At 40.5% G+C, this 22,328-nt stretch overlaps 4 protein-coding genes across 5 annotated transcripts; 3 read left to right on the top strand and 1 right to left on the bottom strand.

Annotated features, from left to right (window-relative positions):
* Positions 1-7,401: 7,401 nt before the first annotated feature.
* On the bottom strand, positions 7,402-8,220 carry LOC128017653 (histone H2B-like). Its single transcript, XM_052603097.1, has one exon. It carries the CDS (start codon positions 8,203-8,205, stop codon positions 7,831-7,833), a length of 375 nt encoding a protein of 124 aa, XP_052459057.1. The 5' UTR covers positions 8,206-8,220; the 3' UTR covers positions 7,402-7,830.
* Positions 8,221-8,426: 206 nt separating this feature from the next.
* Positions 8,427-17,838, top strand: LOC128017581 (uncharacterized). 2 transcript variants are annotated; one of them, XM_052603024.1, is made up of 11 exons: positions 8,427-9,134; positions 9,858-10,041; positions 10,119-10,344; positions 10,430-10,706; positions 11,729-11,906; positions 12,028-12,104; positions 12,198-12,378; positions 12,535-12,783; positions 12,868-13,039; positions 13,190-13,329; positions 17,355-17,838. In XM_052603024.1, the coding sequence occupies exons 1-11, from the start codon at positions 8,859-8,861 to the stop codon at positions 17,630-17,632; spliced, it is 2,238 nt and encodes a 745-aa protein (XP_052458984.1). In that variant the 5' UTR covers positions 8,427-8,858; the 3' UTR covers positions 17,633-17,838. The 2 variants fall into 2 exon arrangements, with proteins under 2 accessions (XP_052458984.1, XP_052458985.1); XM_052603025.1 differs by having other exon boundaries at positions 8,429-9,134; positions 10,134-10,344.
* An 811-nt stretch (positions 17,839-18,649) lies between these two features.
* LOC128017630 (histone H2A-like) lies at positions 18,650-19,112 on the top strand. Its single transcript, XM_052603075.1, has one exon. The coding sequence runs from the start codon at positions 18,682-18,684 to the stop codon at positions 19,066-19,068; it is 387 nt and encodes a 128-aa protein (XP_052459035.1). The 5' UTR covers positions 18,650-18,681; the 3' UTR covers positions 19,069-19,112.
* Positions 19,113-19,606: 494 nt separating this feature from the next.
* LOC128017618 (histone H3-like) lies at positions 19,607-20,120 on the top strand. Its single transcript, XM_052603063.1, has one exon. The coding sequence runs from the start codon at positions 19,658-19,660 to the stop codon at positions 20,066-20,068; it is 411 nt and encodes a 136-aa protein (XP_052459023.1). The 5' UTR covers positions 19,607-19,657; the 3' UTR covers positions 20,069-20,120.
* The last annotated feature ends 2,208 nt before the right edge of the window (positions 20,121-22,328 follow it).

A 22,328-nucleotide genomic window follows, 5' to 3' on the forward strand; every position in this document is an offset into this window, starting at 1 on the left:
GTCTACCAGCTCTTGTTTGGTCTGTCAGTGATCTGATTCATCACAGAAAGAACGGACACCGGATTTCAGTCTTCATCATCCTCCTCCTCCTCACTGACTTTATTGAGCTTTTCTTGAGTCCCTACATACTGATTAAACTTATATTTGATGAGATCCCCTCCTGTAAGGGTTGGCCAATTTGGTTTTTTGGGGCTTTATGGTGGGCATCAAGAGTCTGTGGTCTCCTCTTGAACCAGATGGTGGCGCTAGAGGGAATTCTCTCAGTGAAATATCCTCTGTATACAGCTTGTCTTTTCTCTTCACCGTGTTTGATATTTTTATACATACTTGTGTTTCTCTTGATCTTTTTTTTCCATATTGTTTTACCTTTTATGTATAAATACTTTATTTATGTACTTGTGTTGATTGCATCATTGATCACATGGATAATATCTTGTAGAGCTTCATGTTCTGATGATCCTCACTCATCCAGGAAACCAGATCGCCACATTTTAGTAATTTTCATATTAACTCTGCTGGTGTTTTATCTGCCCTTTATTGCATTTTATTTCTACCTTTACTTTACTCAGTCTTTACCAAATATTCCTCTTTGGCATATTCCTATCTTCTTGGTGAGTGTGAGGTTGATTTCAGATCCTCTCCTGTGTGTGCTGGTCTGCAGACAGGATCTCAGAAGTCAAACACCACAAAACCCTGAAGAGTCTAGTTTAGTCTGAGGATTTCTGCTAAGATGGGCTGGTTGTGATAGTTTGACTAATGCTGGGTTCACACCAAAAGATAATTGCAATTTCTTCCTTCATATTATCCGACATGCTTATTCTGAAGTCTCGCGAGATTTTGCAAGATGTCCTGTGTTCACAGTCGAGACTCTGGTTGAAAATGTGTTCGTGTGTGGTGTGCTCTTTTTCACATCATGGCACACCGCACACTATAGGAGCAAAACGGTTTAAATGTAGGATTATTTACCCTCATGTTTGTTGTCTATCACATTTTGAAAGTCTTTATATGATGTAAAATATATTTTGGTGTGTACCCAGTATAAGTCAAGAAAGAAAGAAAAAACTAATAGGGCTTGGGCGCCAAGTTGCATTCTGGGACGTGGCGGCCATGTTGCCAGCTTCGCGAATGTAAACATACAGCCAGTTGAACGAGAAGAGCAGAGTTGGTAGAAAGAAAAAAAAGATGTCAAAATCGTGAAAAGGTTGTGGGATTTATAGGGATACGCTAAATAGGGATGCCAGGGACCGGTATGTGGACAAAATCGGCTCTATTAACGGTTTGGATACATATGAAATTCCCAACAAATAGTGGAGACTTTTTGCCGCACGTTTGCATTAAGTGAAAGTGAAGTGACATTCACTTTCAAGTATGGTTACCCATACTCAGAATTTGTCCAACACACACACACACACACACACACACACACACACACTGTGAGCACACACCCGGAGCACACACCCGGAGCAGTGGGCAGCCATTTATGCTGCGGCGCCCGGGGAGCAGTTGGGGGTTCGATGCCTTGCACAAGGGCACCTAAGTCGTGGTATTGAAGGTGGAGAGAGAGCTGTTCATGCACTCCCCCCACCCACAATTTCGTCCGGCCCGAGACTAGAACCCACAACCCTTCGATTGGGAGTCCAACCCTCTAATCATTAGGCCACGACTTCCCCACAGATATCTTCGGCTACCTTGTTTGTTTTGTGAGCGCCTACACTTCAGAATAGTTCCGAAGCTACAAGTCAAGTCTCATGTACAGTTCACAAATGGATGGGTTCAGGAGCTGCAAATCATAGAAACGGAACAGCGGCAAAACAGTATACAGTAATCCGGTAAGCTGCGCTCTAACGTTACCTAGCTGCTAGTTTAGTAACCGTTAGTGCTAACAATCATTCACACATGGACTTTTAACAATAAGTTTCAAAAGTGTAGTTAGTAGCTTTCCACCCTCCCGTTTTTCCGGGGTTCTCACAAATTTGAGCTGTTTTCCCGCTGTCTTCCCGTTTTAGTATTTTCCTGTAAAATATCCCGTTAGCCCTCCATCAGACCTGTCAAGTCTCTGTGTTGTTGTCCTGTTGCTACTCCTTGTCCTTCCAGCGAAACAGATGTTTTCAAAGCATAGTTTTGATTACTTGAAAGCAAACCTTAGCGTGATGTTGGGCTTTTTAAGATAGCGTGGTTGTTGTGAGAGCACGATTTCACACCAATCTGTAACTACAGTCACGTTAGACCTAGCTTCACAAATCGCTTAACGTTAGTTAATGCAGCAGTTTTATTGTACGAATTTTTGCTGTCAGTAGAGGGATAGCAACAAAAAGATGAATGTGGAAATTTTCCGTATTTTGGATGAGTAACTCGAGAAATTTCCCTTATTTTCAATGTTGACTTAAGCTATATAAATTAATATTCAGATGTTATGGTTTCCGAAGTCGCGCCTCCAAGCAGGAAAGCGGTGTAAAGTTAATCCATTCTCATTTTATTTTCCCCATGGCTATTATGTGTTGCGCTATTACACCCCACAAAACAGCAACGGTTGAAAATGGTTAAAATAGATTTTTAATTCATCAAATTAAGACACACGGATGAGAGGGAGTATGTCTAAACACTGCGCAGTAGTCCGAGTGGCAGTAAAGGAAGCATGCAACGTGGTGGCCACGCCTAGTAATGACGTCACAACGCCGAAGCCCTATTGCAAGGATATGCGCTTATGATAACCATTAGGCTTTAAAGTAAACATGTATTATGCTTCCCATATATATTTAAATTGTCCTACATCATGTGTTCATGTTTTTTTTTTTTTTTTTTTTTTTTTTTATAAATGACAGAAGATCTGAAACGTCATCTTTTGTGGTCTTATTAAAGTGAATCTCACATTCACATTCATGCTGTTGTAATGATCTTTACATCTATAAACCGGATCTGTACTTTACTGCTAAAACACACTAAAGTACTCATCCGGCTTACAGAGTCAGATCACAAACAATAAGTTATGTATGAAATAGAAATCATTTTTAGGCCTACAAACAAACAAAGGAAAGTAATCTTCTGTGATGGTTTATTTTCTTATATGTTTAATTCTTTATAGGTCAACTCACACTGCACCAGCAGATCCAGACCAACGCAGACATCAGATTTTATCATGTCACTTTTCAGACAATCTCTAACCCAACAAATATGTTCAGTTGACAAGAAAAAAAACAAGCACAGGTCAACCAAAACCCAATGGCAACAAATGCTGACATGGGGAACAAAGTGTTGTGACAAAAGCCAATAAAGTGTCTCTCGCTGTTGGTCCCGTCTGAACGTTCAGTGTGAGTTGTGCCTTATTTTAACCTTTTGTGGAATTATATTTTGTGTGAATTGGCCTTCTTGAACTATGCATAGCCACATCATGTTTTTGTTTCAGACATAAATACATGGTTTGAAAGTAATGTGATGTAAATTGATTACTGAAATAAATGAACTTTTCCACAACATTCTAAGTTATTGAGAAGCACCTGTAGATATAAAGCTCTAAAGCCAGTTGTGTGCAATACGTGTACAAAACAATGAACTGTACAAACTTGTGTAACCCACTATCCCTACACTACAATACTAGGGAAAGTAAAGGTATTACTTTATACTATGTTTTACTCTAAATGTATAACATTAGCGCTTTATGAACACATTTCTTGTGTACTTCAAACTTCACATGAATATTCTCATCAATTTCCAAACAGCAGCCATATTTACTCTCAACTGTTTATGTTTGGTGTTATGCTCATTCAGCTCATGCAGAGTGACAGCTAAATAGTTGTGTTTAGATTTGAATGTGGCTACTGTTGGATCTGATCTCTTCTGGAAGCTGGTTCCAACCAGAGCCATATAGAGTGAGAGTTGGGACAACTCCATTGACTCCAATGGAACGCTTTTTTTACAGCAATGGCGGCTTGTGGAGCCTCTCAATAGTTCCCGGAAGTAGCAGCAAACCGATGCTGCGCCGTGGAGATGCAGCAGAACAAACCGTTTGCGACGCACTTTTAACAGGTAAGACGTTTAAATAATAAGATTGAATATCAGTATCAATATCAGTACATCTTAATAACAATAAATTGCAAATTAAAACCTTCTAGTAGATAATCACTCATTAAATGAGTAGATTTAAGGTTTGTTATCAGATAACTAACAGATTAGGCTAGGATTGGAGCTGAATAAAGTTAGTAACGAACACCCTAATAATTGTAAAATCTGTTCTCATAATTCAGTTTCATCCATCGTGTTATCTCAGTGAGGGTCGTGTGTGGTGTTTCTCCTCTCGGTGTGTTCTGAGTGACGGTGTGTGTTATCTCAGCGAGGGTCATGTGTGGTGTTTCTCCTCTCGGTGTGTTCTGGGTGACGGTGTGTGTGTTATCTCAGCGAGGGTCATGTGTGGTGTTTCTCCTCTCGGTGTGTTCCGGGTGACGGTGTGTGTTATCTCAGTGAGGGTCGTGTGTGGTGTTTCTCCACTCTGTGTGTTCTGAGTGACGGTGTGTGTTATCTCAGCGAGGGTCGTGTGTGGTGTTTCTCCTCTCGGTGTGTTCTGAGTGACGGTGTGTGTTATCTCAGCGAGGGTCGTGTGTGGTGTTTCTCCTCTCGGTGTGTTCCGAGTGACGGTGTGTGTTATCTCAGCGAGGGTCGTGTGTGGTGTTTTTCCTCTCTGTGTGTGTTCCGAGTGACGGTGTGTGTTATCTCAGCGAGGGTCGTGTGTGGTGTTTCTCCTCTCGGTGTGTTCTGAGTGACGGTGTGTGTTATCTCAGCGAGGGTCGTGTGTGGTGTTTCTCCTCTCGGTGTGTTCTGAGTGACGGTGTGTGTTATCTCAGCGAGGGTCGTGTGTGGTGTTTCTCCTCTCGGTGTGTTCCGAGTGACGGTGTGTGTTGTCTCAGTGAGGGTCGTGTGTGGTGTTTCTCCTCTCGGTGTGTTCCGAGTGACGGTGTGTGTTATCTCGGTGAGGGTTGTGTGTGGTGTTTCTCCCCTCGGTGTGTTCTGGGTGACGGTGTGTGTTATCTCAGTGAGGGTTGTGTGTGGTGTTTCTCCTCTCGGTGTGTTCCGAGTGACGGTGTGTGTTATCTCAGCGAGGGTCGTGTGTGGTGTTTCTCCTCTCGGTGTGTTCCGAGTGACGGTGTGTGTTATCTCAGCGAGGGTCGTGTGTGGTGTTTCTCCTCTCGGTGTGTTCCGAGTGACGGTGTGTGTTATCTCAGCGAGGGTCGTGTGTGGTGTTTCTCCTCTCGGTGTGTTCCGAGTGACGGTGTGTGTTATCTCAGCGAGGGTCGTGTGTGGTGTTTCTCCTCTCGGTGTGTTCCGAGTGACGGTGTGTGTTATCTCAGCGAGGGTCATGTGTGGTGTTTCTCCTCTCGGTGTGTTCCGGGTGACGGTGTGTGTTATCTCAGTGAGGGTCGTGTGTGGTGTTTCTCCTCTCGGTGTGTTCTGGGTGACGGTGTGTGTTATCTCAGTGAGGGTTGTGTGTGGTGTTTCCCCTATCGGTGTGTTCTGGGTGACGGTGTGTGTTATCTCAGTGAGGGTTGTGTGTGGTGTTTCTCCTCTCTGTGTGTTCCGAGTGACGGTGTGTGTTAACACACTGAGGGTCGTGTGTGGTGTTTCTCCTCTCGGTGTGTTCCGGGTGACGGTGTGTGTTATCTCAGCGAGGGTCGTGTGTGGTGTTTCTCCTCTCGGTGTGTTCTGGGTGACGATGTGTGTTATCTCAGTGAGGGTCGTGTGTGGTGTTTCTCCTCTCGGTGTGTTCCGAGTGACGGTGTGTGTTATCTCAGCGAGGGTCGTGTGTGGTGTTTCTCCTCTCGGTGTGTTCCGGGTGACGGTGTGTGTTATCTCAGCGAGGGTCGTGTGTGGTGTTTCTCCTCTCGGTGTGTTCTGGGTGACGATGTGTGTTATCTCACTGAGGGTCGTGTGTGGTGTTTCTCCTCTCGGTGTGTTCCGGGTGACGGTGTGTGTTATCTCAGCGAGGGTCGTGTGTGGTGTTTCTCCTCTCGGTGTGTTCTGGGTGACGGTGTGTGTTATCTCACTGAGGGTCGTGTGTGGTGTTTCTCCTCTCGGTGTGTTCCGGGTGACGGTGTGTGTTATCTCAGCGAGGGTCGTGTGTGGTGTTTCTCCTCTCGGTGTGTTCCGAGTGACGGTGTGTGTTATCTCACTGAGGGTCGTGTGTGGTGTTTCTCCTCTCGGTGTGTTCCGGGTGACGGTGTGTGTTATCTCAGCGAGGGTCATGTGTGGTGTTTCTCCTCTCGGTGTGTTCCGAGTGACGGTGTGTGTTATCTCAGCGAGGGTCGTGTGTGGTGTTTCTCCTCTCGGTGTGTTCTGGGTGACGGTGTGTGTTATCTCAGCGAGGGTCGTGTGTGGTGTTTCTCCTCTCGGTGTGTTCTGGGTGACGGTGTGTGTTATCTCAGCGAGGGTCGTGTGTGGTGTTTCTCCTCTCGGTGTGTTCTGAGTGACGTGTGTGTAATCTCGGTGAGGGTCGCGTGTGGTGTTTCTCCTCTCGGTGTGTTCTGAGTGACGGTGTGTGTTATCTCAGCGAGGGTCGTGTGTGGTGTTTCTCCCCTCGGTGTGTTCTGGGTGACGGTGTGTGTTATCTCAGCGAGGGTCGTGTGTGGTGTTTCTCCTCTCGGTGTGTTCTGGGTGACGGTGTGTGTTATCTCAGCGAGGGTCGTGTGTGGTGTTTCTCCTCTCGGTGTGTTCCGAGTGACGGTGTGTGTTGTCTCAGTGAGGGTCGTGTGTGGTGTTTCTCCTCTCTGTGTGTTCTGAGTGACGGTGTGTGTTATCTCAGCGAGGGTCGCGTGTGGTGTTTCTCCTCTCGATGTGTTTTGAGTGACTTGTGTGTGTTATCTCAGTGAGGGTCGTGTGTGTGTTTCTCCTCTCTGTGTGTTTTGAGTGACTTGTGTGTTATCTCAGCAAGGGTCATGTGTGGTGTTTGGCTGCACCGAGCCTGTGTTGAGCCATGTGTTAAAAGTTGTGTTGCTTGGAATGAGTTTTGCAGGTGATGTGAACTGTTTAGCTCAGGTGACTGTTGGTACTGAAGATTATAGTTAGAGATGTGCACATGGAGCTCCAGTTGAGCTCACTGTTATTTAGCAATAGAAAAAAAAAAAAAAAAAAAAAAAAAAAAACTGTAATATGAGTTCAATTATTTTGTTCAGATTGTATTTGTTTTGTTATGTTGTTGTTTATATACATTCAAAAGTTGTAATTTAAATACGTTATATAGTATTTTTTTATAACAAATCAATGCATTTTTGTAGAAATTGTGAGACATTGTGAGTATGATTTCATTTAATAATTTAATTAGAATTGTTTTACACCCATCATAGTCGATTATATATATATATATATATATATATATATATATATATATATATATATATATATATATATATATATATATATGAGCCATTTGTGAGCCAAAAGAGCTGGCTCTTTTCAATAAGCGGAATCAAACAAGCCAGCTCACAAAAAATAGCCAAAATGCCCATCACAACTGGCCACACCACCGTAAAGCCCAGATCAGTGGGCCATATTACAACTCACTTGGTTTTATTTGCAACAGATCAACTCCCAGAAAAGGTACGAATAGTTAGGGAGTATATTATTTTGTTACTGCTTTGCTTTGTTTCTCCTCCCCGTATATACACGCACACAGATTTTGAGAACTCATAACACCGATACTATATCTAGATATTATACCTAGATATAGGCTAAATCGCCCCTTCAAACCAGGAGACACACAACAATCAAAAACCATCAATCGCGCTTTTAACAGAGAAAGTAGGTGGCTCTTAAAAGAGCCTTTGTGTGTGGAGCTGCAGCGGAGCTCTACTTGGAGCTGGTGTACTTGGTGACGGCCTTGGTGCCCTCGGACACGGCGTGTTTGGCCAGCTCCCCGGGCAGCAGCAGACGCACGGCGGTCTGGATCTCTCGGGAAGTGATGGTGGAGCGCTTGTTGTAGTGAGCGAGACGAGACGACTCACCGGCGATGCGCTCGAAGATGTCGTTGACGAAAGAGTTCATGATGCCCATCGCCTTCGAAGAGATCCCGGTGTCAGGATGAACCTGCTTCAGCACTTTGTACACGTAGATGGCGTAGCTCTCCTTCCTGGACTTTCTACGCTTCTTTCCTCCTTTCGCGGCGCTCTTAGTGACGGCCTTCTTGGAGCCTTTCTTCGGCGCGGACTTCGCTGGTTCAGGCATGATGCTGCTGGAGATCAAAACCTCACGAGACAATGATGCTAATTACCAGAGGGACAGGAGCTTCTGATGGCGTGTTTTCATTGGTCAAACCCATGAAGTATTTAATTGGACAACTTGAACTATCACGAGGGTAACGAGGGCCAATCACAGGCGGAGAAATAATAGCCCCGCCTACAGCTCCATGTTTGACCGTTACCCCACACTCGACTTACTTTCTGGTTTCGTTTCCAGCTATTTTTATTTACATTTTGTATATATACTTTGTGACAATAAGCAGATACATATTAACACCATAGAGTTACTTAAAATCGATCATAAACTCAAGGTGAGAATTCTGAAAGACAGAGACCAACATTTCTTCATGTATTCAACGTATGTTGCGGTTTACATTTTGTACAAAGCCTTCTATTATGCGGTTAAATTCGTTAAAGGGCGGGTGAAATGCTATTTCATGCATACTGAGATTTTTACACTGTTAAAGAGTTGGAATTCCCATGCTAAACATGGTTTCCGGTTTGTCGAGGATGCGTCTATGTGACGTTAGATGGTGTGGAATTTCCTTATATGGGTCCTAAAGGGCACTTCTCCCGGAAGAGCGCGCACGTGCCCATAAGAGCAGAGCAGATACATTCACTGACCAGAACGAGAGCGAAATGTCTCCCAAGAAGTGTGCTTTTGGTTGCCAGGGCAAGGCAACCCTGCACATATTACCTAAAGAAACAGCATTAAGGAACCAGTGGTTGCAGTTTATTTTTAATGAGCATCAACGGAGGAGGTGTGCAAGTGTTTTTGTTTGTTCCCTGCATTTTGAAGATGCTTGTTTTACAAACAAGGCCCAGTTTGATGCCGGATTTGCAAAGCGTTTATTTCTTAAGGATGATGCAGTCCCGACGAAAAAGGGTCACGATCGTGTGTTGGAACCGCATGCGGTGAGTAAAACTGCTTCACATATCTCTGTGTTGTTAACTTAGCTATCAGCGCGTAAGCACATCAAGTAAACAACATGCGATGTATGGTGTGTGTGTGTGTGTGTGTGTGTGTGTGTGTGTGTATTTAAATACATTTGTTTAGCTGGCCACAGTAGGTTTCTGTTTGTTTATTGTTAAACCACTCCAAACAACAATACACAATGCGTGTGAAAAAAGTCAATGAAAAATAAATGCATTATTTAATAATAAATCACAAAGCACGCTTCTTCATTGAAATGCGCTACTATTCCATAGTTCATCTATAAAAATATTAGTCTGATGTGCAAAACGGTTCCGCTTGTGCACTGATAAGTCACATACAATAATCCATAAATCAATTAATGTCCTCATAAACCACGAGTAAACACACAAAAATGTTGTAAAAGTAGCGCATGACATGGCTTTCTAAAAACACTGCGCTCAAATTAAAATATTTTCTACTTTTAAAAAAACTCTCGAGACCTTGTGTTTTCCCCCTTTTCACTGCCCATCTCACGTTTTTCTAAGCAAAAACTCATTCTGTATGAACGAGCCCTTAGTATTGTTCAGATCCTTGTTCTGCATGGAATTACTATTTGATTGTAGTTTGGCGAGGTGATTATTCTGAAAGTCATGTTGCCAGTAAAGAACCACATTTGGAATTTAATTAATTATTTGTTTATTTATTCAATTCTTTATTTATAGAGCACATCTACATGTGTTCCTACCAGCCAGGGCTTTCCTTCTGTCAAGCACACTGAATGTCAAAGAGAACATAAAACAACTGTGTCTGCTGATGTGAAAGCCAAACCACTAATGCAGTCTGTAGGAATTCAGTGTACTATTCTTCCATCTGCTGCCACACAGACAGGACATGTACGGAGCAAAGGTATGTATATAATGTGAAACGGTTCTTACTACCTTTACCTTATAGATCATTTTAAAGGCACTGCTTTATATATGAAGGTTTTACTCTGTCAGGCACACATGCAACAGTTTCCTTTACAAGTGTGAGTACTGAGACAGCAATATCAACAGCATCAACATCTGGACTCGGTCCAACACCAGTTAAAAGGCCGAAGACAGAATTGCTGGATGAGGAAGAGATTCCAACACATTTATCAGAAATTCAACAAACTCGAGATTCCTCATATGAGGCTGGTGACCCTGTTGCAGAGCTTTCTAAAACAAGGTAATGTTGTTCAAATGTACATTGTTAGTCATTAAGTTTGTTTTTAATTTATCATTGATATTCCATACTTTGCCATTACTTCTAGTGGGATGGACATCTCTCGTGATTACACCGATGCAAAGTACATTGTTTTTGAAAGCTGTCTCAGAGAGCTTTTTAAAACATGTCCTTTTTGCACGAATGAATGCAATGTGCAGCGACGTCGGCTTGGGACATTTGTGTCATTCTGTCAGGTCTGCGAACACTGTCAATATACCAAAAAATGGCAGAGCCAGCCCATGAAAGGAAGCACCCCAGTTGGAAACCTGCAAATGTCAGCAGCAGTGTATTTCACCGGTGGATCATTTATTCAAATGCATAAGGTATTTTAGGATCATTATGTGCACATTGTTTTTTAGAATTCACAAAGGAATCAACCCATAATTCCGTTTCTCCTATTGTTTTTTTTTTTTTTTTTTAGAATTCACAAAGGAAACAACCCATAATTCCATTTTGTCCTATTGTTTTTTAGAATTCACAAAGGAAACAACCCATAATTCCGTTTCTCCTATTGTTTTTTTTTTAGAATTCACAAAGGAAACAACCCATAATTCCATTTTGTCCTATTGTTTTTTAGAATTCACAAAGGAAACAACCCATAATTCCATTTTGTCCTATTGTTTTTTAGAATTCACAAAGGAAACAACCCATAATTATGTTTCTTCTATTGTTTTTTTAGAATTCATAAAGGAATCAACCCATAATTCCGTTTCTCCTATTTTTTTTTTAGAATTCACAAAGGAAACAACCCATAATTCCGTTTCTCCTATTGTTTTTTTTTAGAATTCACAAAGGAAACAACCCATAATTCTGTTTCTCCTATTGTTTTTTTAGAATTCACAAAGGAAACAACCCATAATTCTGTTTCTCCTATTGTTTTTTTAGAATTCACAAAGGAAACAACCCATAATTTCGTTTCTCCTATTGTTTTTTAGAATTCACAAAGGAAACAACCCATAATTCCGTTTCTCCTATTGTTTTTTTAGAATTCATAAAGGAAACAACCCATAATTCTGTTTCTCCTATTGTTTTTTTAGAATTCACAAAGGAATCAACCCATAATTCCGTTTCTCCTATTTTTTTTTTTTAGAATTCACAAAGGAATCAACCCATAATTCCGTTTCTCCTATTGTTTTTTTTTTAGAATTCACAAAGGAAACAACCCATAATTCCGTTTCTCCTATTGTTTTTTTAGAATTCACAAAGGAAACAACCCATAATTCCGTTTCTCCTATTGTTTTTTTTTAGAATTCACAAAGGAAACAACCCATAATTCCATTTCTCCTATTGTTTTTTTAGAATTCACAAAGGAAACAACCCATAATTCCATTTCTCCTGTTGCCAGATTTGCAGAGCTATGAATCTACAAATTCACCCCTTCAGATCATTCAGAACGCATGCTCGGATGTTTCTTGAACCAGCCGTATTTCACAAGTGGAAGATGGATCAGCAGGCCGTGTTCCAGTCACTACAACCGTTGGGCAAAATTGCACTGAGTGGCGATATGCGTGCGGATTCTCCAGGTCATTTTTAAAGTAATATCTATTATATGTTGGCAATACTTTGTAATCATACTAATGTAAATTTAAAATTTTTTGGTTAGGCAGAGTATTGTATTAACTTACAAATGTTTTCTATATTTAGGACATTCTGCCAAATATGGCAGCTATACTTTATTGCATCCTGACAGCAATAAAATTCTGGACATTCAACTAATACAGGTAAATTTCTCTTGCAGTATTTAGTAATGCCTCATGTTTTTTTTTTTTTTTTTTTTTTGCATTTGCATTTGTTAAGATGATTTTGATTTTAAGAGCAATGAAGTTGGAGGCAGTGCACACATGGAGAAGGAAGGACTCAGAAGAGGTCTGGATCATCTAGAGTCCAACCAGTTACAAGTAGATTACATTGTGACTGATCGCCACACCAAGGTGCAGAAATATCTGCGGGAGAGAGAGATCCAACAGTACTATGATGTTTGGCACCTCCAGAAGGGTAAATGGAAGTCAAAATTCCTTTTATATTACTCTAGAAATTTATTTGAATTATTTTACCAATTATTGGACCTTTTTGACATTCATTTCAAGCTATTAATTTTGTTCTAGTTAGCTTATGATTTTCATTTCTCTGTTTGACTTCTTGTATTTCCAGGGCTATCTAAAAAATTAGAAAAATTGTCAAGAAACAAAGACTGCCAAGTGCTGCGAAACTGGTTGGTGGCTATAAAAAATCACATCTACTGGTCAGCCATGTCTTCCACAGAAGGACCAGAGAAAGTTGCTAAGTGGAAGAGTTTATTAAATCACATTCAGAATGTCCACATTCATGAAGATCCAGTATTCCCCAAGTGCGCTCATGCAGACAGAGTGACCAGAGACCCTAGTAAATGGTTAAAACCAGGTTTGTGACTGTAATTTCAAAAATAAACCTACTATGGGTATAAATGTGAGTATGTTTATCATTTCTCCATTTCTATTCTAATAGGTACCATGGTCCTGTATAAAGTGGAGAAGCTGCTCATGAACAAGAGAGTTCTCCGCGATGTGGAAAAGCTGAGCCACCAACATCAAACTTCAGCTCTTGAGGCGTTCCACCGTGTCATTCGGAGATTCGTCCCCAAGAATGTTGTTTTTCCTTTTATTGGAATGCTATGCAGGTAATAATTGTTCTAATACTTTACATCACCCAGTGTTGTCAAGACAAAAAAAATTAATACATATATATCACCTTATTTTCAACCGTGTACATGTGCTTGTTAGTACATTTTTTTTTTTTTTTAACTTAATTTTCACTTTTATCTTTCTAGACTGTATCTTGCGGCAATGCATTTTAACGAGAATGCTGATCATGAACAGGCAATGAACTTGGAAGGCAATGCTGTCTATCGAATAATGTATCCAGAATCTAAGAAGGGGCAACCAATTGTGAAGACAGAGCCTACTTTTGGTTTGTTCATAAAACTTTTTATATATATATATATTAGGGGAAACGGTTCACAAAATTCACGGTTCAGTTCGATACGATACACTGATGTCACGGTTCGGTTCGGTACGTTTTAGATAAAGCAAAATGTAAAAACATCTCAACTCTTCAGAATGCCGCAAGCGCACCGCGGGTCATGTGACAAGAACTAACCAATCAGCTTCATCCTTTCCCGTAACAACGTTGAAAGCTCAGCCAAGATGAAGGAACAGCTGATCATAGTTGTATATGGATTGCAATTTTGAAATAAATTTAGTAGCAGAGCTAGCCTACCGCAAGCGATTTTTAGTGCTGCAAATCCATTTATCCTTTGCTGAAATTTCCGCGTCTCATGGAGAGAGCACGTCATTGTTGCTTAGCAAAGACAGACGCCTCATGAGCGCTTCTGCCCGAGCGCTTTGGAACGGAGGAGAAAGATGCGCCTAGCGTTTTCCATGCATTTTTAGGCGCAATATGTGAACGGCCCCTAATGCGCTTGCTCACTCAGCACGCGCTGAAGGCTCATTGCAAAATGTCTAATGCATTTAACAGACCAGAAATAGAAGATCCTCCAATAACCAACAGGTCTGGTGTTTGGGTGCACTTTGGATTCGCTGTAAGCTATAATGGTGATGATAGAATGAATGGTAAGTAGTAAGGTCTCATATCCGCGGCTATTAAGAAATGAAACCTACCGATCGCTGCGGTGATGTCTTTTGCCCTGTTTGAATCCGTTGGAAATGTTTGCCTAAATGCTGCGGGGATAGTTTGTTGCTTGTATGTTTCTCCTTTTTTTTTCATCTTTTCCCAGATACTGACACAAAAAGGTGATGTCGACGTAAATGAGTTGACATGTTTCAAGTATTCCCGCTGGTGTACCCTATTGTCATGTAGCAGATGCGACCGTTGTTTTTTTTATCCACCACTCTCTTGCCATCACCATTATAGCTTACAGTGAATCCAAAGTGCACCCAAACACCAGACCTGTTGGTTATTGGAGGATCTTCTATTTCTGGTCTGTTAAACGCATTGGCCACCGCGTACCGTGCATGAACTGCTCGCTCACTCAGCGCGTACTGATTGAGCGAGCGCCTGACTGAGTAGCCTAACATAAACATATAAGTTGCTGTTTTTTTCTTCTTCGGGGGTGTCAGGGGCGTTGCCTGTTACGTCGTTTGGGTTATTGGGCTACCTTATTGAACGCATATCATTATATTTCACTTTTTTTTTTTTTTTTTATATAATTAATTAGTCCAATAATGCGTACCGCGTACCGAACCGAAAGCCTCGTACCGAACGGTTCAATACGAATACGCATATCGTTATTTTTTTTTAATTTATTTATATCTTTGTTTGGCATGGACATACAATTACATTGGACGAACCATTTGCATTGGTTTTAGTGTTATAGCATGAATGCTAATTTTCAACACTTGTCCATGAGATGCTTTTAGGAAGAAAATACAATAACAAGACTAATAACAAAGGAATAACAACAATACCAAAAATAAATAAATAAAAATATAGCAAAACATGAGAATCAGAGAGTATCTTAGTTGTAGGTTATACATGCGAGCACTGTTGTTTAGTTTTTAGCCATTGTTTCAGACCTCTGTTAAAAGCATTGCCATCAGTCTCTAGTTTTAAATTGGTGGGTAAAGCATTCCAGAGTTTTGGCCCCATTACAGAGAAAGCAGACTGACCAAAAGAGGTCTTGCACTTTGGGACTAGGCAGTCGCCTTCGACAGCGGCTCGTGTGCTCGTCCTGTGAGAGCTTTGACGCCTACAGACTAATTTAGAAAACAGTGGAGAAACATGATTATTTAAGCATTTATAAACCAATTTAATATAATTAAAATCAATAAAACTGTCAAAGCATAAAAGCTGATGCTTTCTTAAGACATCACAATGATGCCATCTCATAGGTTTCCGGTCCATAATTTTTATTGTCTGTTTGTAAATTTGGATGGGGATGCTTGTGCCCATGATGTAACGCAGTATGATAGATGTGAGAATATCATTGCGTGCATGTATAGTTTTGCAGTTTGACGAGACAAATCCCTCCTTATAAAGCGAAAACAGTTTATATTAGGTTTGACCTTTTTGCAGATGTACTTAATATGATTGTCAAATTTTAAAACTTTACACCTCTTTTATATATATATATATATACAGTATTGTTCAAAATAATAGCAGTACAATGTGACTAACCAGAATAATCAAGGTTTTTAGTATATTTTTTATTGCTACGTGGCAAACAAGTTACCAGTAGGTTCAGTAGATTGTCAGAAAACAAACAAGACCCAGCATTCATGATATGCACGCTCTTAAGGCTGTGCAATTGGGCAATTAGTTGAAAGGGGTGTGTTCAAAAAAATAGCAGTGTCTACCTTTGACTGTACAAACTCAAAACTATTTTGTACAAACATTTTTTTTTCTGGGATTTAGCAATCCTGTGAATCACTAAACTAATATTTAGTTGTATGACCACAGTTTTTTAAAACTGCTTGACATCTGTGTGGCATGGAGTCAACCAACTTGTGGCACCTCTCAGCTGTTATTCCACTCCATGATTCTTTAACAACATTCCACAATTCATTCACATTTCTTGGTTTTGCTTCAGAAACAGCATTTTTGATATCACCCCACAAGTTCTCAATTGGATTAAGGTCTGGAGATTGGGCTGGCCACTCCATAACATTAATTTTGTTGGTTTGGAACCAAGACTTTGCCCGTTTACTAGTGTGTTTTGGGTCATTGTCTTGTTGAAACAACCATTTCAAGGGCATGTCCTCTTCAGCATAGGGCAACATGACCTCTTCAAGTATTTTAACATATGCAAACTGATCCATGATCCCTGGTATGCGATAAATAGGCCCAACACCATAGTAGGAGAAACATGCCCATATCATGATGCTTGCACCTCCATGCTTCACTGTCTTCACTGTGTACTGTGGCTTGAATTCAGAGTTTGGGGGTCGTCTCACAAACTGCCTGTGGCCCTTGGACCCAAAAAGAACAATTTTACTCTCATCAGTCCACAAAATGTTCCTCCATTTCTCTTTAGGCCAGTTGATGTGTTCTTTGGCAAATTGTAACCTCTTCTGCACATGCCTTTTTTTTTAACAGAGGGACTTTGCGGGGGATTCTTGAAAATAGATTAGCTTCGCACAGACGTCTTCTAACTGTCACAGTACTTACAGGTAACTCCAGACTGTCTTTGATCATCCTGGAGGTGATCATTGGCTGAGCCTTTGCCATTCTGGTTATTCTTCTATCCATTTTGATGGTTGTCTTCCGTTTTCTTCCACGTCTCTCTGGTTTTGCTCTCCATTTTAAGGCATTGGAGATCATTTTAGCTGAACAGCCTATCATTTTTTGCACCTCTTTACAGGTTTTCCCCTCTCTAATCAACTTTTTAATCAAAGTACGCTGTTCTTCTGAACAATGTCTTGAACGACCCATTTTCCTCAGCTTTCAAATGCATGTTCAACAAGTGTTGGCTTCATCCTTAAATAGGGGCCACCTGATTCACACATGTTTCTTCACAAAATTGATGACCTCAGTGATTGAATGCCACACTGCTATTTTTTTGAACACACCCCTTTCAACTAATTCAACTAATTGCCCAATTGCACAGCCTTAAGAGCGTGCATATCATGAATGCTGGGTCTTGTTTGTTTTCTGACAATCTACTGAACCTACTGGTAACTTGTTTGCCACGTAGCAATAAAAAAATATACGAAAAACCTTGATTATTCTGGTTAGTCACATTGTACTGCTATTATTTTGAACAATACTGTATATATATATATATATATATATATATATATATATATATATATATATATATATATATATATATATATATATATATATATATATATTAAAATAAAATATAACAGTACTTCCAAAAAGTGTCAAGTGTTTAGAAATAGTACAACAAACAAATAATAAATAAAAGTTTTTTTTTTTTTATATATATATATATATATATATATATATGGCAGGATACGTCAAAGATCTGATGAGACTGGTGTTTGTAGAGGTGTTTGAAGACCCTGCCTATTATGCTGAGGAACTACGAAAAGTACCCATTCCAGATTCCCCATCAGAACAGTTTGACAGGCCGCCAAAGGAGGATCTCATTGCTAGACGCGTGTCTAGGTTCAGTCCAGTGGTGGCCGGTAGCCAACATAGTTCCCACCAGCATCAGGGAACTCTTGCCGAATCCGGAGGACAACACATGATGGAAGGACCCCAGCACCAGCTGACTAAACTACGATAGGCGAGAGACCTGAAACGTCTGGCAGCGTGGTGGAATTGTTACGTAGTCAGTAATGTAGCATTTTGTATTATGTTCAACACATACTTTTTTTTCATTTGTATGCTATATTTTTGACCCTGAAAATACATTTTTCCAATTATTGATATTTAAATTTATTTTATTACAATGCACACCTTCCTAGATAAATAAACACAATTTACAAAGTTTATTGTTTTTATATCTGTATTATTACATAATGATAAAATCTGAGATCTGTTTTCATAATTACTCCTCCTCTCTTCTCCTTCTAAGTGGGCCATAGTCAGCTCTGTAAATGTTATTTATGTTCTGAAGTGTATAGACATTTAGGCAGTTTGCATCCGGTCCTGGATGTTCTGTCATACACTGTAGAGAGGTTGGCACCTGAGTCAACCCTCTCCTTACCTTTAAAAAAAAAAATCATAAATTATGTCAGCTATGTAGTTTATATTCTCATTAATTGCAATTTGAAATATATGATGAGATATCATAGGGACTATGCATGCATGTAATTGCATCCTATTACAGCACTACACTTGTTGGATAATGCCTAAAATGTTATATAAGGATCCCAAAAGTTTATAAACGAAGGTGAAGGAATAATGTATAAAATATTTTAAGAAGACATTGCTAAAGTGCACTTAGTAAGCTAATTGTATGCTATCATATTAAGTCTTATAAAAAAGAAAACTTTACACATTATGATGCATTGCAAGACATAAGTATAACCGGTTCTATTTCTTGGCAGCAAACTTTTTCCGCCTCGGTTGGCATCAAACTGCACTTCCCGCATGTACACCTTTAAAGAAAATAAAAAAAAGACGACATAAAGTGGAACTTAGTCATTTTCCAAAGGCGTGGCCTCGGCGGTTGGTGTGTAGTAGCCGTTGGAGGGAAGTTCAGTGATTGGTTTGAAATCTTACAAACTCTAAACCAATGAGCGACTCGCACGCTCTTTTAAATACAGCAGAGCGTGGCTCACATATTCATTCTTTGTGTATTACTAACGTAGAAATACCTTACTATCGACAATGAGTGGAAGAGGCAAAACCGGCGGCAAAGCGAGAGCGAAGGCCAAGACTCGCTCCTCCAGAGCAGGGCTGCAGTTCCCCGTCGGTCGTGTTCACAGACTTCTCCGTAAAGGAAACTACGCCGAGCGCGTCGGTGCCGGAGCTCCCGTCTATCTGGCGGCTGTGCTCGAGTATCTGACCGCTGAGATCCTGGAGTTGGCTGGAAACGCCGCGAGAGACAACAAGAAGACCCGCATCATTCCCCGTCACCTGCAGCTGGCGGTGCGCAATGACGAGGAGCTCAACAAACTCCTGGGTCGAGTGACCATCGCTCAGGGCGGCGTGCTGCCCAACATCCAGGCCGTGCTGCTGCCCAAGAAGACCGAGAAACCCGCCAAAGCCAAGTAAACCGAGTCCGCTCTGTTTCTGAAACAAAGGCTCTTTTAAGAGCCACCCATTTTATCTTTCAGAGAGCGATTTTCTATTGCTTTATGTTTTAAGCGACAAAGCATATATAAACACGAATATACATCTACATACTAAAGTTTTTATCCAAAAAAAAAATATATATATATATATATATATATATATATATATATATATATATTAATTAACATGAACGTGAATAATTACATATATAGTCAACAACTGGATGCTTATTCTATCATAACCATTTTGACCAGTTAAACCAATGTATATAATATTTCATAAGGATTATATAAAACGATGTTAGTATGAAACTTGTGTAGTGTGTTTGTTTGATGCATAAAGTGCTAAATACAACAAAGCATTTTGAGCGGGAAACTAACAGCCGCGTTTGAAGACAGGAGGTGTGCAGTCATTGGCTAGCAGTCATGCTCAGATGTCACACATCAGCCAATCACAGGTCTCTGCACTTTTATGACGCCAGAAGCTGTGGCTGTACACGGCTTTAAAACCAAGCGTGTAACATAGAGCGGCATTTCTACTTACTCAGAAAGAGAAGTATATCTCAGCGATGGCAAGAACCAAGCAGACCGCTCGTAAATCCACCGGTGGTAAAGCCCCGAGGAAGCAGCTCGCTACTAAAGCCGCCCGGAAGAGCGCCCCAGCCACCGGCGGCGTCAAGAAGCCCCACCGTTACAGGCCCGGGACCGTGGCTCTCCGAGAGATCCGCCGCTATCAGAAGTCCACCGAGCTGCTGATCCGCAAACTGCCTTTCCAGCGTCTGGTGCGAGAGATCGCTCAGGATTTCAAGACGGACCTGCGCTTCCAGAGCTCCGCTGTCATGGCCCTGCAGGAGTCCAGCGAGGCTTACCTGGTCGGTCTGTTCGAGGACACCAACCTGTGCGCCATCCACGCCAAGAGAGTCACCATCATGCCCAAAGACATCCAGCTGGCCCGCCGCATCCGCGGAGAGCGCGCTTAAACCCGCCGCTGCGTCAGCCGCGTCACACCCCAAAGGCTCTTTTAAGAGCCACCTACATCACTCTCAATGAGATTGTTTCCATTGGAACATACCGTAGTACAATACAGAGGAAATAACACTAACAGTGCTTTCACATTTGGAAGGCGTTTTGTCTGGGTCTAAGTTGTATGCGTTACACGGTGTGTAAGTGTTAACCACTCACTGTGTTGCGTAGTTAAATAGTTTGTCTAAGTAAATAAAACTAGTACGTGTCTCAACAATAAGTGGTATGCATTTATGCGTGTACAGCTAAGTGTAAGTGCATAAATATAAAGTTAATTTATTATAAACCGTAACCTTTAAACTGCCTCATGTCCCTTGTAATATTTAACGTATAAGTAGATATGATTTCGTTATAATAGTTTATTCACGGGGGAATTCAGAAGCACTGATTCATTGTTTGATATGATATCTGTAGCTTTCGGTTTATTTGTATTTCCTGCGTCTTTAGACAACCATACTGACATGAAAGCCAGTATATTTAAATTATGTATTATTATTATTATTATTAAAATTAGTTTATTTATTTATTATTAATTGTATTATTTATTTATCTGTACAAAGATAAAATAAGTCCAGAAGTCACAAAGGTCCTATAAGAAGTCCTTAAAAAGTCCTATAAGTAAATAAGTACAGAAAAAAAGACAAAATAAACTATAACAAGGCAGCATTAAAATGGTCTATTATACATATTTAATAACACTTGATGTAATTGATGCAGTATGTGGTCTGGCATTGTCATGTTGTAAAATGCAAGGTGTTCCCTGAAAGAGACGACGCTGGATGGGAGCATATGTTGTTCTAGAACTTGGATAAACCTTTCAGCATTGATGGTGTCTTTCCAGATGTGTAAGCTGCCCATGCCACACACACTCATGCAACCCCATACCATCAGAGATGCAGCTTCTGAACTGAGCGCTGATAACAACTTGGGTTGTCCTTGTCCTCTTTGGTTTGGATGACACAGCATTCCAGTTTTCCAAAAATAACTTCACATTTTGATTCAGAACAGTTTTCCAATTTGCCACAGTACATTTTAAATGAGCCTTGGCCCCGAGAAAATGGCTGCGTTTTTGGATCAAGTTTAGATATGGCTTCTTTTTTGACCTATACATTTTAAGCCTGCAAAGGCGAATAGCACTGTGGATTGTGTTCACAACAATGTGTTCATGTTGTGATTTCAATTACAGTAGCATTCCTGTATGTGATGCAGTGTCGTCTAAGGGCCTGCAGATCATGGGCATCCAACCCTATCTTACGGCGGATTCGTACTAATTCGTACGAATTAACCAAGTGGCTAAATCGTACGATATCGTACGAGCTGGGTCGTATGAATTCGTACGATTTGTTCATTGCATTTAATAAAAGCCCATCAAGACGAATTTGTACTAATTCACAATTTTTAATGTATTGGTTAAATCGTACTATATCGTACGATTTGTTTTTCACGTTAAATTAGCGTGTCCCAGTCTCACGGCAGTTCGTGATTTGGTCATGTAATTTAATCTATGGATTTGTAGCAGGGACATGTTTATTTTGTTATTTTCGTGATTGCAGCACGTATTTTTATATTTTTTATTTTTTTTTTCTGTTATCATTTGCACAGCATTTGTTGTTTCTTAAACTGTTGTACGGTCCAAATACCCACACTTGCCATCTTTTGCACATTTCCTATATTTGGCCCAAGTGAGCATGAAGATCACAATGTGTGTCGATCTTAACATGACAAAGTTCATTTCAACTTTGCATTTTAAAATAAACTTCTAAATGTCTTTTCAATAGTCCCTTTTAAAGATGACATTTTAATTTGTGGTGCTTCTAATTAAGTGATAAAAAGAAGTTACAAATGATGTACAAAATTAATATACTTTTCGGTGCACCAAGAAAACGTGCAACACTTTGTTTTACTACCAAATTATTCTCAATATCTAATTATTATTATTAATATTTCACATACATTGGAAAGGTTTGCGTGACCTCTTGTGAGATCTCTGCAAAAAGTCTCACGATTAATTCCAAAACATGATGCATGATGGGATACACTAAGCATTGTATAGTGCTCCGGAGCAGTATTGGAGAGGTTTACTGTTTGTGTAGGACGCTGCGCTTTGGCATTATTAAGACCGGGGAAATAAGCCCCATCAGTACATGTTCCCACTATACGTGATCTCCACGAGTAGAAATGCTAGTTTAATGTGTCACGTGCAACCTGCGGCTCTTG

Source organism: Carassius gibelio, chromosome A7 (genome assembly GCF_023724105.1).
Source record: "Carassius gibelio isolate Cgi1373 ecotype wild population from Czech Republic chromosome A7, carGib1.2-hapl.c, whole genome shotgun sequence".
Lineage (NCBI taxonomy): Eukaryota > Metazoa > Chordata > Actinopteri > Cypriniformes > Cyprinidae > Carassius > Carassius gibelio.